The 14338-nt window shown below is 44.0% G+C and overlaps 2 protein-coding genes and 1 long non-coding RNA gene across 3 annotated transcripts; all 3 read left to right on the forward strand.

Moving 5' to 3' along the window:
• The first annotated feature begins 79 nt into the window (after window positions 1–79).
• On the forward strand, window positions 80–4151 carry LOC148399658 (arachidonate 12-lipoxygenase, 12R-type-like). Its single transcript, XM_088372648.1, has 14 exons — window positions 80–307; window positions 511–715; window positions 793–874; window positions 956–1078; window positions 1167–1270; window positions 1355–1521; window positions 1659–1802; window positions 2105–2308; window positions 2399–2485; window positions 2561–2730; window positions 2912–3033; window positions 3135–3235; window positions 3304–3474; window positions 3879–4151. Exons 1-14 carry the CDS (start codon window positions 167–169, stop codon window positions 4056–4058), a joined length of 2001 nt encoding a protein of 666 aa, XP_088228774.1. The 5' UTR covers window positions 80–166; the 3' UTR covers window positions 4059–4151.
• A 762-nt stretch (window positions 4152–4913) lies between these two features.
• Window positions 4914–8930, forward strand: LOC148399659 (arachidonate 12-lipoxygenase, 12R-type-like). The gene is made up of 14 exons (XM_088372646.1): window positions 4914–5322; window positions 5517–5721; window positions 5797–5878; window positions 5962–6084; window positions 6173–6276; window positions 6361–6527; window positions 6665–6808; window positions 7140–7343; window positions 7434–7520; window positions 7596–7765; window positions 7956–8077; window positions 8179–8279; window positions 8350–8520; window positions 8658–8930. Exons 1-14 carry the CDS (start codon window positions 5182–5184, stop codon window positions 8835–8837), a joined length of 2001 nt encoding a protein of 666 aa, XP_088228772.1. The 5' UTR covers window positions 4914–5181; the 3' UTR covers window positions 8838–8930.
• Window positions 8931–9245: 315 nt separating this feature from the next.
• On the forward strand, window positions 9246–11104 carry LOC148399660 (uncharacterized). Its single transcript, XR_015857863.1, has 2 exons — window positions 9246–9808; window positions 9914–11104. It is a non-coding gene; the product is annotated as an uncharacterized LOC148399660 (long non-coding RNA).
• The last annotated feature ends 3234 nt before the right edge of the window (window positions 11105–14338 follow it).

Raw genomic sequence — 14338 nt, forward strand, 5'->3', positions numbered from 1 at the left:
ATCTTGAGAAATGAACTTTTGCAACCTTGCAACCGGTCATTGCTCATAAACGTCTTACTAAAACCTGCCGCAGGTACTTCCCACTAACAACCATTCATACGGTATAAGAAGCCATTGTGTTCAGTTGAGAGAAGAATCACATTGACCGGATTAAGATTTTTCAACAATGGTGGTTTATGAGGCGACAGTCTACACAGGTGACCGAATTCAGGCCACCACCTTAAACAGCGTGCACATCAAGCTGGTGGGCACAGATGGCGAGAGTGATCGTACATGGCTGAAGTCTTTGGTCATCTTCAGAGGATCAGTAAGTAAATCGCCTTCTTTGCGTGCTCCTGCCATTGGTTGATTGATTGCCAACCAAGGTCCTCAAAAGGTCAGTCTAACAAAGACAGTTACCAAATTATTTTTGTCACTTTTAACTGAAAGATGTCAATGCAGCTCTAATTATTTTGAAGCCACATTGCACAGTGTATCACCTACAATGAAGACTTCCATTAAATCTTCTAGGTATCTACTTATACTGTGTCCTGCCCAAATTCCCTTGGACGGCTGCTTCTGATCGAATTAGACAAACGTCAATTTGGCTTTTTGCCCGACGACGCTTGGTTCCCCGATAAGGTGGAAATCAAATCACCCGAGGAAGACATCTACACCTTTCCCATCCACTGCTGGATCAGCGACCAGGAGACTCACCGTTATAGAGAGGGCAAAGGTGGGTTGACTTGCCATCAAGTGTGCGATCCCTACGAACAATCCTCATGGTTTTTTTTTGTGATTTTGCTCTGGAAGCTCTGAGGATCTTTGACGAAAGCCACTCTCTAGGCCAGTACGCGAGACAGCAGGAACTAAGCCAGCGAAGTTTAGACTATGAGTGAGTGTTCACTCCAATGTTTTTTTTTTATATTGAAAGTATTCCGCATGAGACTACATGCATGTTTAAATTGCCCAACAGCTGGGAATTCTATGGCCCAGGTATACCGTACACCATAAAGGCAGATGGTGCAATGACCTTGCCAGATGAAGTCCAGTTCTCCTTCACTAAAACGACAGAGTTTGCATTCACAGCGGCCACAGGGTAAGCGCCTGCCAAACCTCACAGTACGATGCCATCCTTGTGTTCGGTTCATGATTTGTTGAGAAAAGGTTACTCGTTTTATTTCCAGGTTGGCTGAGCTTCGGCTAAAAGGGCTTGTTGACAACCAGGAAAATTGGAAAACTCTTGACGATATCAACGGCGTGTTCCGTAACAAAGACACGCCCTTATCAGGTACAGCGGCCGAATGGATTTTCCATTATCACCATCTGCTGGTCTTACAAAACCTGAGCTGCAAACGTTAATTACTTTTGTCAGATTACGTGCAGGACCACTGGGCGGAGGACTGGTTATTTGCGTACCAGTTTCTAAATGGAGTCAATCCGACCTTGATTCGACGTTGCAAAACTCTACCCGAGAACTTCCCTGTGACCGATGACATGGTCTTCATCCCCGATGGCTCAAACTTATTGAATGAGTTGGAGGTAACAGTTTGGTTCTCCTCCCAATTATGATTTGAATGGATTGAGCCGTTTTGTCAACAACACAAAAACTCAGCATTGCGCGATACGATATGTGGTATCCTCAATATTATTATTCCGATGTGTTTGTCCTCAAACAGCGAGGCAACATATACCTTTGTGACTACAAGAACCTGGACGGAATGCCAGCAAACATCATAGAAGAGAAGCAACAGTATTTGACCGCTCCTCTTGTCCTGCTTCACAAAAGATCCGACGACAAGCTGATGCCTATTGCCATTCAGGTAACATTAGCCTAATCTACCGTACAGGTAAAGAACTTTTAACAGTGAATGATCTCATCTTGTGGATAAAATAGACAGATTCTACGGTACTAGACGTAGTTGGGATCATCTGTAGTTATTGCTCAGACTCCAAGAACGTGACCTTTCGTGTTTGGTGCGGCAGTTAGCACCTGGAATAAGAATCAACACTTCAATCTAGGGGCAATGGGTCTCATTTGGAAAAGTATTTCGGGTTCTAGTTCAGTGTATCATCAACAATAAAAAATGCCCATCCTTGGTTTGGTTTCTTCCACTTTCCACAGCTGAAGCAGACTCCGGCGGAAGACAACCCCATCTTTCTCCCAACTGACTCTGCGTACGACTGGCTGACAGCTAAGATTTTTGTGAGAAGTGCCGATTTCTCAGAGCACCAACTCAACGCTCACTTGCTGCGCACCCACCTGCTGGCGGAGGTTTTTGCCGTGTCACTGCTACGCAACCTGCCCATGGTGCATCCAATCTACAAGGTACCTGGAGTTTTCCTAATTTGGTTTTATACATCAACACTTTGGTTGTCTCCAGGTTTGGGTTCATGATCCTTCCTTCCATCCTTTTAGCTCCTCATACCCCACACTCGATACACTCTGCAGATCAATGAATTAGCTCGGGAACGGCTCATAGGACCTGCTGGAGTCTTCACTCTGGTAAAAGTCGACCTTTACGTTCTAAGTGACATTGGACATCCTTCTGTTTATGTCTTGAAATGGACTGTTTCTCAGTTTGCAGCTTCTGGCCGAGAGGCTTTGCCAAAGATCTTGGCAAGATCGCTGTCCTCCATCACCTACAGGTCCCTTTGCATCCCCGACGACATTGCTGACCGTGACTTGCAGGACCTGCCAAACTTCTACTACAGAGATGATGGACTCCAACTGTGGAACATCATCTTTGAGTATGACTTTTTGCATCATAAATTATTGCAATCAAAATCATAATGATACTGCCCATGTGTTCATCATCCCCAATGAACCAGGAAATAATCAGTTAACAATCAGACGGCTCCAAAATGGGGTTTGTGTCAGTGAAGGTATTTAGCTGAATGTATGTGTAATCATCAAGTTGTCTTTCAAAAGATATGTGCAGCGAGTGATAAAATACTACTACAAAAGTGATGACGAGGTCCAGCGAGACTCAGAACTGCAGATTTGGATTGGGGATATTTTTAAACACGGATTCCTTTCCCAGGTACAAACAGGTAATCGTTACATGAGTGCACAACTGCCTCACTCGCATTCACCCGAAAGTTCAAACGCCTCTCAGTGATGCTGTTGTCTTGGGTTTTTCTTTCCTTCACAGGAATCCCTCAGTGCTTGACCACTGTGCCTCAACTGATCAAGTTTGCCACTATGGTGATGTTCACTTGCTCGTGCCAACATGCAGCTGTGAACAGCGGGCAGGTGAATTCTTAGAATGAACACCAGCATTGCTTTGCATTACTTTTGGTCTTATTCCAAAACCATTGCAGTACGACTATGGTGGCTGGATGCCCAACACCCCCGCCACCTTGCAGCGTGCTCCCCCGACCAAAAAAGGGACGACTAGCAAGAGCACAATCCTCGAGACGTTGCCCCCAATCAACGTGACTGCTCAGGGAATGGCCACAGTGTGGCTGCTCAGCAGGCGGTCCTCTGACTTTGTAAGTACACCAAACCCGACATACCAAAAAATGTCAAGTTGAAAAGCAAACGTGAGTCATAGAAGTAAAAAACGTAGTAAGGCGTAATTGATTATTATCGATAATCGATACAATAATCGATTTTATAAATATTTGATAGTGACAGCCTTCGAAATCACTGTAGTATAATACTAATAATAATTCATTAAATTTGTATCGCGCTTTTCAAAAACCCAAAGACGCTTACAGGGAAGAAGGCAAAGACAAACAGGAGGGGAGGGGTAGGGGGACGGGGAAGAGACAATGGGCTAAAATTAAGACGAGGAAACCAGTATCTGTCTGACACTGTAGAGCTGGTCCAGTGTCAAGGTAACTAGTTGATCACAGATCTAGTTTGCAGTCATGTAAATACTTTGTGTCACCAGGTCTCACTCGGACATTACCCCGAGTACCATTACACCGAAGAGACTCCCCGCCAGTTGCAAACAGATTTCAAAAGCGATCTTGACAAGTTGTCGATCACAATCAACAACAGAAACAAAGACCTGGAAATCCCGTACACTTACTTGGATCCAAAGAATGTCGAGAACAGTGTGGCCATCTAAACATCGGAAAGTAACCATCCTAAAAACCTGTATGTATACAGATCAAGGTATAAGTGTGATGAGATGGTAATAAAATGAAATTCAGGAGTTGGACTATGGTGTGTTTTGTGGATGTGTCGTTTCAAGTTTGAGACATTTTCATGCAATAAACTTTAAATTGCACGACTTTTAAGTCATTTGACTTTGAACCTGCATCTAAATGTACAAATAATACAGGAATGTGCACTATCGCTGCAGGATTCTATTATCTGAAGCCAATTTTAGGGCATCTCAAATGTACATTAATGTTGGTCCTTATCTGTAAACGTACATTAGGTTGTCTTTTTAGAATTTTGTAATTGTTTTTGTTGATGTTCCTTTAGACCGGGGGTGTCAAACTCATTTCACATTGTGGGCCACATACGGCCTCGGTAAGCTAAGCCGGTGATATGAGGACACCACCGGAGAAGATCTTTCTGCTTTTAGATGATATGATGAAATGACGTACTTCTTCTTCTTCTTCTTTATCGGTTTAAAGTCCACTTTCCAGACTGCCGCTGGGTAGGACTGGATTCTCAATATGGCTTTCTTCCACTGGAGGTGGTCCATGGCCAGTGGATGAAAATGCCACGGGGTACCTGTGTTTGTCTAGCCATACTGAGAATAATTTTGGAGCAAAGGTTTTTACAGTCGGATGCCCTTCCTGACACCAACCCAAGGGGAAATACAAAATACTTTATCTGCTAATGCCCGCTTGCAGTGACTCTGCAACAAACATAATTCGTGCAGGGCGGACAGATGTCTGTTTGCTGATTTCCCCACAACTTGACAGGCATTACGTAACCGAGGGACCTCAAAGTGAATAAAAGTGAGGTTCATGGGAGGGCTGTTCCAAATAGATGAGAGAACAGCATACGGCTCTCCTATTCTCTTTGCAAGAAACTGGAAGCGTCTTCTCTTGTCTTATTTTGGGAAATTGACTTTTGCAACCTTGCAACCGGTCATTGCTCATAAACGTCTTACTAAAACTTGCCGCAGGTACTTCCCACTAGCAACCATTCGTAGGGTTTAAGAAGCCATTGTGTCCAGTCGAGAGAAGAATCACATTGACCGATTTAAGATTTTTCATAGTTCGCTAATAACAATGGCGGTTTATGAGGTGACAATCTACACAGGTGACCGAATGAAGGCCACCACCTTAAACTACGTGTACATCAAGCTGGTGGGCACGGATGGCAAGAGTGATCGTACATGGCTGAAGTCTTTGGTCATCTTCAAAGGATCAGTAAGTGAATCGCTTTGTTTGTGTGCTCCTGCCATTGGTTGATTGATTGCCAACCAAGGTCCTCACGAGGTCACTGTAACGACCAAAATATTTTTGGCAGTTTTAACTGAAAGATGTAAATGCAGCTCTAATTATTTTGAAGCCACATTGCACTGTGTATCACCTACAATGAAGACTTCCATTAAATCTTCTAGGTATCTACTTATACCGTGTCCTGCCCAAATTCCCTTGGACGACTGCTTCTGATAGAAATAGAAAAACGTTCACGTAAGTTAATGCCCGAGAACGCTTGGTTCCCCGATAAGGTGGAAATCAAATCACCCGAGGAAGACATCTACACCTTTCCCATCTACCGCTGGATCAGCAACAAGGATACTCACCGCTTTAAAGAGGGCAAAGGTGGGTTGATCTGCCATCGAGTGTGCGATCCCTACGAACAATCCTCATGTGTTGTTTGTGGTTTTGCTTTGCAAGCTCTGAGGGTCTTTGACGAAAGCCACTCTCTTGGCAAGTACGCGAGGCAGCAGGAATTAAGCCAGCGAAGTGTGGACTACGCGTGAGTGTTCACTCCAATGTTAACTTTTTTATATTGAAAGCATTCTGCGCGAGTCTACAATACATGTTTAAATTGCCCAACAGCTGGGATTTCTATGGCCCAGGGATGCCGTACACCATAAAGGCAGATGGTGCATTTACCTTGCCAGATGAAGTCCGGTTCTCCTTCACCAAAACGACAGAGTTTGCATTCACAGCGGCCATAGGGTAAGCGCCTGCCAAACCTCACAGTACGATGCCATCCTTGTGTTCAGTTCATGATTTGTTGAGAAAAGGTTACTCGTTTTATTTCCAGGTTGGCTGAGCTTGGGCTAAAAGGGCTTATTAACAACAAGAAAAATTGGAAAAGTCTTGACGATATCAACGGCGTGTTCCGTAACAAAGACACGCCCTTATCAGGTACAGCGGCCGAATGGATTTTCCATTATCACCATCTGCTAGTCTTACAAAACCTGAGCTGCAAACGTTAATTACTTTTGTCAGACTATGTGCAGGAACACTGGATGGAGGACTGGTTATTTGCGTACCAGTTTCTAAATGGACTCAATCCCACCTTGATTCGACGTTGCAAAACTCTACCCGAGAACTTCCCTGTGACCGATGACATGGTCTTCATCCCCGATGGCTCAAACTTATTGAATGAGTTGGAGGTAACAGTTTGGTTCTCCTCCCAATTATGATTTGAATGGATTGAGCCGTTTTGTCAACAACACAAAAACTCAGCGTTGCGCAATACGGTATGTGGTATCCTCAATATTATTATTCCGATGTGTTTGTCCTCAAACAGCGAGGCAACATATACCTTTGTGACTACAAGAACCTGGACGGAATGCCGGCAAACATCATAAATGAGAAGCAACAGTTTATGACCGCTCCTCTTGTCCTGTTTCACAAAAGATCCGACGACAAGCTGATGCCTATTGCCATTCAGGTAACATTAGCCTATTGCCATTCAGGTAACATTAGCCTAATCCACCGTACAGGTAAAGTACTTTTAACAGTGAATGACCTCATCTTGTGGATAAAATAGACAGATTCTGCGGTATTAGACGTAGTTGGGATCATCTGTAGTTATTGCTCAGACTCCAAGAACGTGACCTTTTGTGTTTGGTGCGGCGGTTAGCACTTAGAATAAGAATCAACATTTCAATCTAGGGGCAATGGGTTTCATTTGTATTTCGGGGTCTAGTTCAGGGCAGATCAGTGTATCATCAACAATAAAAAATGCCCATCCTTGGTTTGGTTTCTTCCCCTTTCCACAGCTGAAGCAGACTCCGGCGGAAGACAACCCCATCTTTCTCCCAAATGACTCTGTGTACGACTGGCTGACGGCTAAGATTTTTGTGAGAAGTGCCGATTTCTCAGAGCACCAGCTCAACGCTCACTTGTTGCGCACCCACCTGCTGGCGGAGGTTTTTGCCGTGTCACTGCTACGCAACCTGCCCATGGTGCATCCAATCTACAAGGTACCTGGAGTTTTCCTAATTTGGTTTTATATATCAAGACTTTGGTTGTCTCCAGGTTTAGGTGCATGATCCTTCCTTCCATCCTTTTAGCTCCTCATACCCCACACTCGATACACTCTGCACATCAATGAATTAGCTCGGGAACAGCTCATAGGACCTGATGGAGTCTTCACTCTGGTAAAAGTCAACCTTTGCTTTCTACATAACATTGGAGATCCCTCTGTTTATGTCTTAAAATGGACTGTTTCTCAGTTTGCAGCTGCTGGCCGAGAGGCTTTGCCAAAGATCTTGGCAAGATCGCTGTCCTCCATCACCTACAGGTCCCTTTGCCTCCCCGACGACATTGATGACCGTGGCTTGAAGGACCTGCCGAACTTCTACTACAGAGATGATGGACTCCAACTGTGGAACATCATCTTCGAGTATGACTTTTTGCATCATAAATTATTGCAATTATTGCAATCGAAATCATAATGATACTGCCCATGTGTTCGTCATCCCCATTGAACCAGGAAATAATCAGTTAACAATCAGACAGATCCAAAATGGGGTTTGTGTCAGTGAAGGTATTTAGCTGAATGTATGTGTAATCATCAAGTTGTCTTTCAAAAGATATGTGCAGCGAGTGATAAAATACTACTACAAAAGTGATGACGAGGTCCAGCGAGACTCAGAATTGCAGATTTGGATTGGGGATATTTTTAAATACGGATTCCTTTCCCAGCAACAAACAGGTAATCATTACATGAGTGCACATTCGCCTCACCAGCATCCACCTGAAAGTTCAAAAGCCTCTCAGTGATGCTGTTGTTTTGTGTTTTTCTTTCCTTCACAGGAATTCCTCAGAATTTTACCACTGTGTCTGAACTGATCAAGTTTGCCACCATGGTGATGTTCACTTGCTCGTGCCAACACGCAGCTGTGAACAGCGGGCAGGTAAATTCTTAGAATGACCACCAGCATTGCTTTGCATTACTTTGGTCTTATTGCAAAACCTTCATTGCAGTACGACTATGGTGGCTGGATGCCCAACTTCCCCACCACCATGCAGCGTGCTCCCCCGACCAAAAAAGGGACGACTAGCAAGAGCACAATCCTCGAGACGTTGCCCCCTATCAACGTGACTGCTCAGGCAATGGCCACAGTGTGGCTGCTCAGCAGGGAGCCCTCTGACTTTGTAAGTACACCAAACTCGACACGTCGAGTTGAAAAGCAGAATCACCGTAGTATCTGTCTGTAGGCCTGGTCCAGTGTCAAGGTAACTAGTTGATCACAGATCTAGTTTGCAGTCATGTAAATACTTTGTGTCACCAGGTCTCACTCGGAGATTACCCCGAGTACCATTTCACCGAAGAGACTCCCCGCCAGTTGCAAACAAATTTTAAAAGCGAGCTTGGCAAGTTGTCAGACACGATCAACAAAAGAAACATAGACCTGGATATCCCGTACTTTTACTTGGATCCAAAGAATGTCGAGAACAGTGTGGCCATCTAAACATCAGAAAGTAACCATCCTAAAAACCTGCATGTATACAGATCAAGGTATAAGTGTGATGAGATGGCAATAAAATGAAATTCAGGAGTTGGACTATGGTGTGTTTTGTGGACGTGTCGTTTCAAGTTTGAGACATTTTCATGCAATAAACTTTAAATTGCACGACTTTTAGGTCATTGGAATGTACAAATAATGCAGGAATGCGCACTATCACTGCAGGATTATATTATTTGAAGCCAATTTTGGGTCATCTCAAATGTCAATTAATTTTGGTCCTTATCTTTAAACGTAGGTTGTCTTTTTTAAATTTTGTCATTGTTTTTGTTTACGTTCCTTTCGACAATATCGTGATAATACTCATGACCGTGATACTGTTGGTCACTGTGTGTGATATGAAATACGGTTTGTAGTACACCCTCAAGGTTGTTGATACATATTAGCTTATTTAGCTAGCTGAGAGCAGCTATCAACTCCCATCAGAAAAACAAGTAGGCACCACCACCAACAAAAACTGAACAATGTTGCTCTCGTTGTTGCGTAACTTAATAGTCTTTTGGCAGGGAAACCGCACAACAATGCTGACGGCAAACCTTGTCTATGTGAACTTCTCACCGCTTTGAATCCTGGCTGGAGGAATCAACAGGCTGATGCCCATCAAGCGCTTGACTTTACCTGCCTCTCTGATCTCACACGAGCCCTTATCACACACAATTGAGTAAGACTGCATATTTCGATTGTATCGAAATTTGGACCGAGTCCCACAATGATGCTAGTAGCGCATGTTACAACTGGTTGAGTGCAGCCGCTAAAGTTGAATTGGCAAACGGTAAGCACACCTCTAAAGTTGCGCAAATATCCACCGTTTGAACCACTGTCACGTAAGACCCACTGGAAATATTGTGCCCTTAACCATAAAGCACTTTACATGAATAACGTACGTTAAAAGCCAACAAAACAATACAATTCAAAACGTAAGAGAAAAACAATAAAACCAGAACCAGAGAGATGCAATTATTTTACAACTTACAATATATACACGTAAATCAGACTTCAATGCGAAAGGTCTCATCTTTCAGGACTCTCTAGCTGTCATCTAAACCAACTTCCGGGCTGTTCTGACAGATCGTCGCTCTTCGGACGCAAAGTATGGCAGCGGACCAAGAGGTATGTACGGCTTCGTGCACCAACTGCACCCTTCTCTTAGAGAGGTTGTCTCTGCTAGAGGGACGTGTCCGCCAGTTAGAGCAGAATAGTGCGATAACAGTAGTTGCGGCGGACACAGACGCGGGCTGTAGTCAGCCCGCTAGCCCGGTTAGCATTAGCCCCAAGCGGCTTGCTGATCGCGATGAGCCAGGTAAGACGCATAGCCGTCCAAAGTCATCTCGGTCTACTGGCCCTCGCACTTTCGTCATAGGCGACTCCATTACCCGAAACATTACGCTTAAAAATCCAGCCACGGTAATGTGTATTCCTGGGGGCAGAGCACCCGACATAGAAGCTAATCTTAGGGAGCTGACTCGCAATAGGCCTAGTCAACAGCGTAGTTCCAACAACACTAGCTACTCGGACATAGTGATACATGTCGGCTCCAATGATGTTAGGATGAGACAATCAGAGATCACAAAGAAAAACATAGCGAGGACTTGTGATCTTGCCAGAAAGATGAGTCGGCATCGAGTATTTGTCTCTGGCCCCCTGCCTGGGAGAGGCACTGATGAGAGGTTTAGTAGATTAGTCTCCCTTAATCGATGGATGGCTGGGTTCTGTAAAAAGCAGGGACTGTATTTTATAGATAACTGGTCATCCTTCTGGGGCCGCCCCGACCTGCTGAGGAAGGACGGCCTTCACCCTAACCGTGAAGGCGCCTTCACTCTTTCTAGGAATATAGATTACTGTTTGAGCCTCTCATGACAGGTCACTCTAGAGCAGGCCAGGGCACAGGTGATTAGACCACCTGTGAGGATGGGTTTGGAGTCTGATAAGTTAAAGTTAACTAGCGCTAGGCTAGACTTTCAGCATACACATAGCTCCTCGTGTAGACTAGAGCGCGACAGTTTAAATAGTGCTGCAATACACACAAACACACTTTCTACTGGGGTAGTAGACAAATCCAATCACTCCGTCCCGACCGGTCTTGCTGATGAAACGGTGCCTGCTTTAGATAACTTCACATGTGTAACAAATATTCATCATCAAATTCCCACGGTCGTTTCATCCCACCGCCCTAATAAACTTTTGAGAGGTGATATTAGGCCTAGAGAACACAATTTTACTCGCATCCCGTTTAAAAATCTTTCGATAGATACGCACCCTGATCAACCGATTACACTTAAATTCGGTTTTATGAATATTAGATCACTTCATACGAAAGCAGTTCTCGTTAATGACCTTATCACGGAACATAATCTAAACGTTTTTGGTCTTTGCGAGACCTGGTTAAAACCTAATGAATTGCTGCCACTTAACGAGGCCTCGCCTCCAAATTTTGTGAGCTCGCATGTGGCACGTCCTCGAAAAAAGGGTGGGGGTGTCGCCCTCATCTCAAATTCTGAGCTTAGATTTAGGCCTCGCTCAATTCACGTATTTAAAACATTTGAAGTTCTCATTGTGCGATCCACTGCGTTACCGTCATTCTATCTTGTTGTTATTTACCGCCCACCCGGGGCTTACTCTGGCTTCCTGGATGAATTTTCAGAATTTGTGGCTGATCTAGTGACAAATGCAGATAATATAGTTATCATGGGTGATTTCAACATCCACATGAATTCACCGTCAGAACCACTGACTTCGGCATTTCAAACTTTAATCGATACGTGTGGTTTTACGCAAGCTGTACAAGCAGCAACGCATAAGAATGGAAATACCTTAGATCTGGTATTATCCCGGGGACTAGCAACCTCAAATATAGCAGTACTGCCATACACTACTGTTCTGTCTGATCATTTCTTAATAAAATTTGAAATTTTAGTTCCTTGTCAAAGACAAGAGAGCAATCGGCATTATAGCAGTCGTAATCTTAACTCCATGACTGCAACTGCGCTGTCTGAGTTACTGTCGCCGGCAACCGCCATGTTTCCCGCATACAGCGGCTCTATCGATAATCTTACAAATGAATTCAATGCGACATTATTAAAAGCCATCGACTCTGTGGCACCGCTACGTCTGAAAACTCGCCGTAGATGGCCAACTCCGTGGTTCACAGATGAAACACGTACGTTTAAACAATTATGTAGAAAGCATGAGCGCAGATGGCGTTTAACCAAACTTGAGGTTTTCCATCAGGCATGGAAGGACAGCCTCCTGAAATATAAAGATGCGCTAATTTTAGCAAAAACTCGTTATTTTTCGCAAGTCATTAATCTTAATAAAAACAATCCTAAATACCTATTTGATACAGTGGCAAAGCTAACTCTGCGCCAGCCGACCCCTGATAGCTCCTTCCACTCAGCTGACGAGTTTATGAAATTTTTTGCTCAAAAGATTGAGTCCATTAGGGACGAGATCAAGAATACCATGCCAATCGCTCCGCCGGTTACTAGCGCTGGGGATCATGCAATAACCCTCTCAAATTTTGAAAGCGTGTCCCTTGAAATGCTTACAAAATTGGTTAGTACGGCTAAACAAACAACATGTTTACTCGACCCGCTTCCAGCCAAACTACTTAAAGAATTATTTCCAATTTTAGGACCGTCCGTCTTAAATATAATCAATCTGTCTGTTTCCTCTGGGATAGTGCCAATAGCCTTTAAAACCGCTATTATTAAACCACTACTTAAGCGAGCAAATCTTGACCCGGACTGTCTCAGTAATTATAGGCCAGTTTCAAACCTCCCATTCATAGCAAAACTTCTCGAAAAAGTAGTAGCGCAGCAGCTTATTGATTACATGGTCGCTAATAATCGATATGACTCCTTTCAGTCTGGTTTTAGAGCTAATCATTCTACAGAGACAGCACTTGCTAAAGTGACTAATGATCTCCTCATAGCTATGGATTCAAATACGTCGTCTGTATTGTTACTACTCGATCTTAGTGCTGCCTTTGACACTGTAGACTTTGATATTTTATTAGGGCGTCTTAAAAGTTGTGTTGGTATCTCAGGGTCAGCACTCAGCTGGTTCAATTCCTATCTATCAGGCAGGACGCACCGAGTGGTCCATGGTAATACGTCCTCTGAGCTTTATAATGTTACGTGTGGTGTTCCACAGGGATCGGTACTCGGACCGATTTTATTTAATATTTATATGATTCCGCTTGGGGACATAATACGTAAATATAATATTAGCTTTCAATGCTACGCGGATGACACCCAATTATATATGCCGTTATCGATGACAGATCCACGGGACTGTTGTAATCTCGAGGCGTGCCTTGCGGAGATCAAGCAATGGATGTCTCTCAACTTCCTTCGTCTTAACCCAGATAAAACTGAGATGTTGATAATTGGTCCTACTCGTTATCAACACTTATTTAAGGAAACCACTATAACTATAGATAACCGGACTATCACTCAGAGTGATACGGTAACTAATCTCGGGGTAATATTTGACCAAACGCTCTCCTTTCAAAAACACATTAAGAATATAACCAGGATTGCGTTTTTTCACCTTCGTAATATTGCTAAGATTCGTCCTATCCTCTCGACCGGGGATGCGGAAACCATTATACATGCGTTCGTTACGTCGCGCCTGGACTACTGTAATGTATTATTCTCTGGTCTTCCTAAGTCCAGTATCAAAAGTCTACAGTTAGTGCAAAATGCCGCTGCGAGGATGCTCTCACGGTCAAGAAAATTTGATCACATTACCCCAATATTAGCCAAATTACATTGGCTCCCGGTCCATTTAAGATGTGACTTCAAGGTTCTTCTACTAACCTATAAATCACTGCATGGCTTAGCGCCTTCATATCTCGTCGACCTAGTCGTTCCTTATGTTCCGTCTCGTAACCTTCGTTCGCAAAACGCTAGTCTTTTAGTTATACCTAGGGCCAAGAAAATGTCTGCAGGGTCTAGAGCATTCTCTATTCGGGCTCCAGAGCTTTGGAATGCCCTACCAATGGATATTAGAACTACTACCTCAGTAGAAACATTTAAGACACGTTTAAAGACACATTTCTATGAGATGGCCTTTAACTAACTTGTGATGGCCGATTTGGCCGGAGTTTGTTTTGTTCTCTCTGCCCACCCCCTCCCCGGCTGGGGAGGGGGTTAGGTGGCTCAAAAGCTGATCGCGGCTAGCTGGATTCTCGGGGACCAATTCAAGATGAAGGAACTGCAGCTCAACCCCCTTGAAGACACGGCCAGGACAACCGAGGGCACCTCCGACATCCATTTTTTCATTGATTTTCATATTATGTATTACTTTTGCACTCTCTGCATCCATTATAACCTGGTGATCCTGAAAGGGGGATCCTTCCATCTGTGGTCCCTTCTCAAGGTTTCTCATTTTCCCCTGGCAGGGGTTTTTTGAGTTTTTCCTTGCCCTTTTGGGAGCTTATGATC

Source organism: Syngnathus floridae, chromosome 4 (assembly GCF_059516105.1).
Source record: "Syngnathus floridae isolate MCC-2025c chromosome 4, RoL_Sflo_1.0, whole genome shotgun sequence".
NCBI lineage: Eukaryota > Metazoa > Chordata > Actinopteri > Syngnathiformes > Syngnathidae > Syngnathus > Syngnathus floridae.

Bases quoted from the DNA above. Each gene is read 5' to 3' on its own strand.
- LOC148399659 (XM_088372646.1), top strand. From the start codon at position 5,182: ATGGCGGTTTATGAGGTGACAATCTACACAGGTGACCGAATGAAGGCC. The intron at 6,277-6,360 runs GTACAGCGGCCG...TACTTTTGTCAG, and splicing joins CAAAGACACGCCCTTATCAG to ACTATGTGCAGGAACACTGG. The intron at 8,521-8,657 runs GTAAGTACACCA...TTGTGTCACCAG, and splicing joins GCAGGGAGCCCTCTGACTTT to GTCTCACTCGGAGATTACCC.
- LOC148399658 (XM_088372648.1), top strand. From the start codon at position 167: ATGGTGGTTTATGAGGCGACAGTCTACACAGGTGACCGAATTCAGGCC. The intron at 716-792 runs GTGGGTTGACTT...TTGCTCTGGAAG, and splicing joins CCGTTATAGAGAGGGCAAAG to CTCTGAGGATCTTTGACGAA. The intron at 2,486-2,560 runs GTAAAAGTCGAC...ACTGTTTCTCAG, and splicing joins CTGCTGGAGTCTTCACTCTG to TTTGCAGCTTCTGGCCGAGA.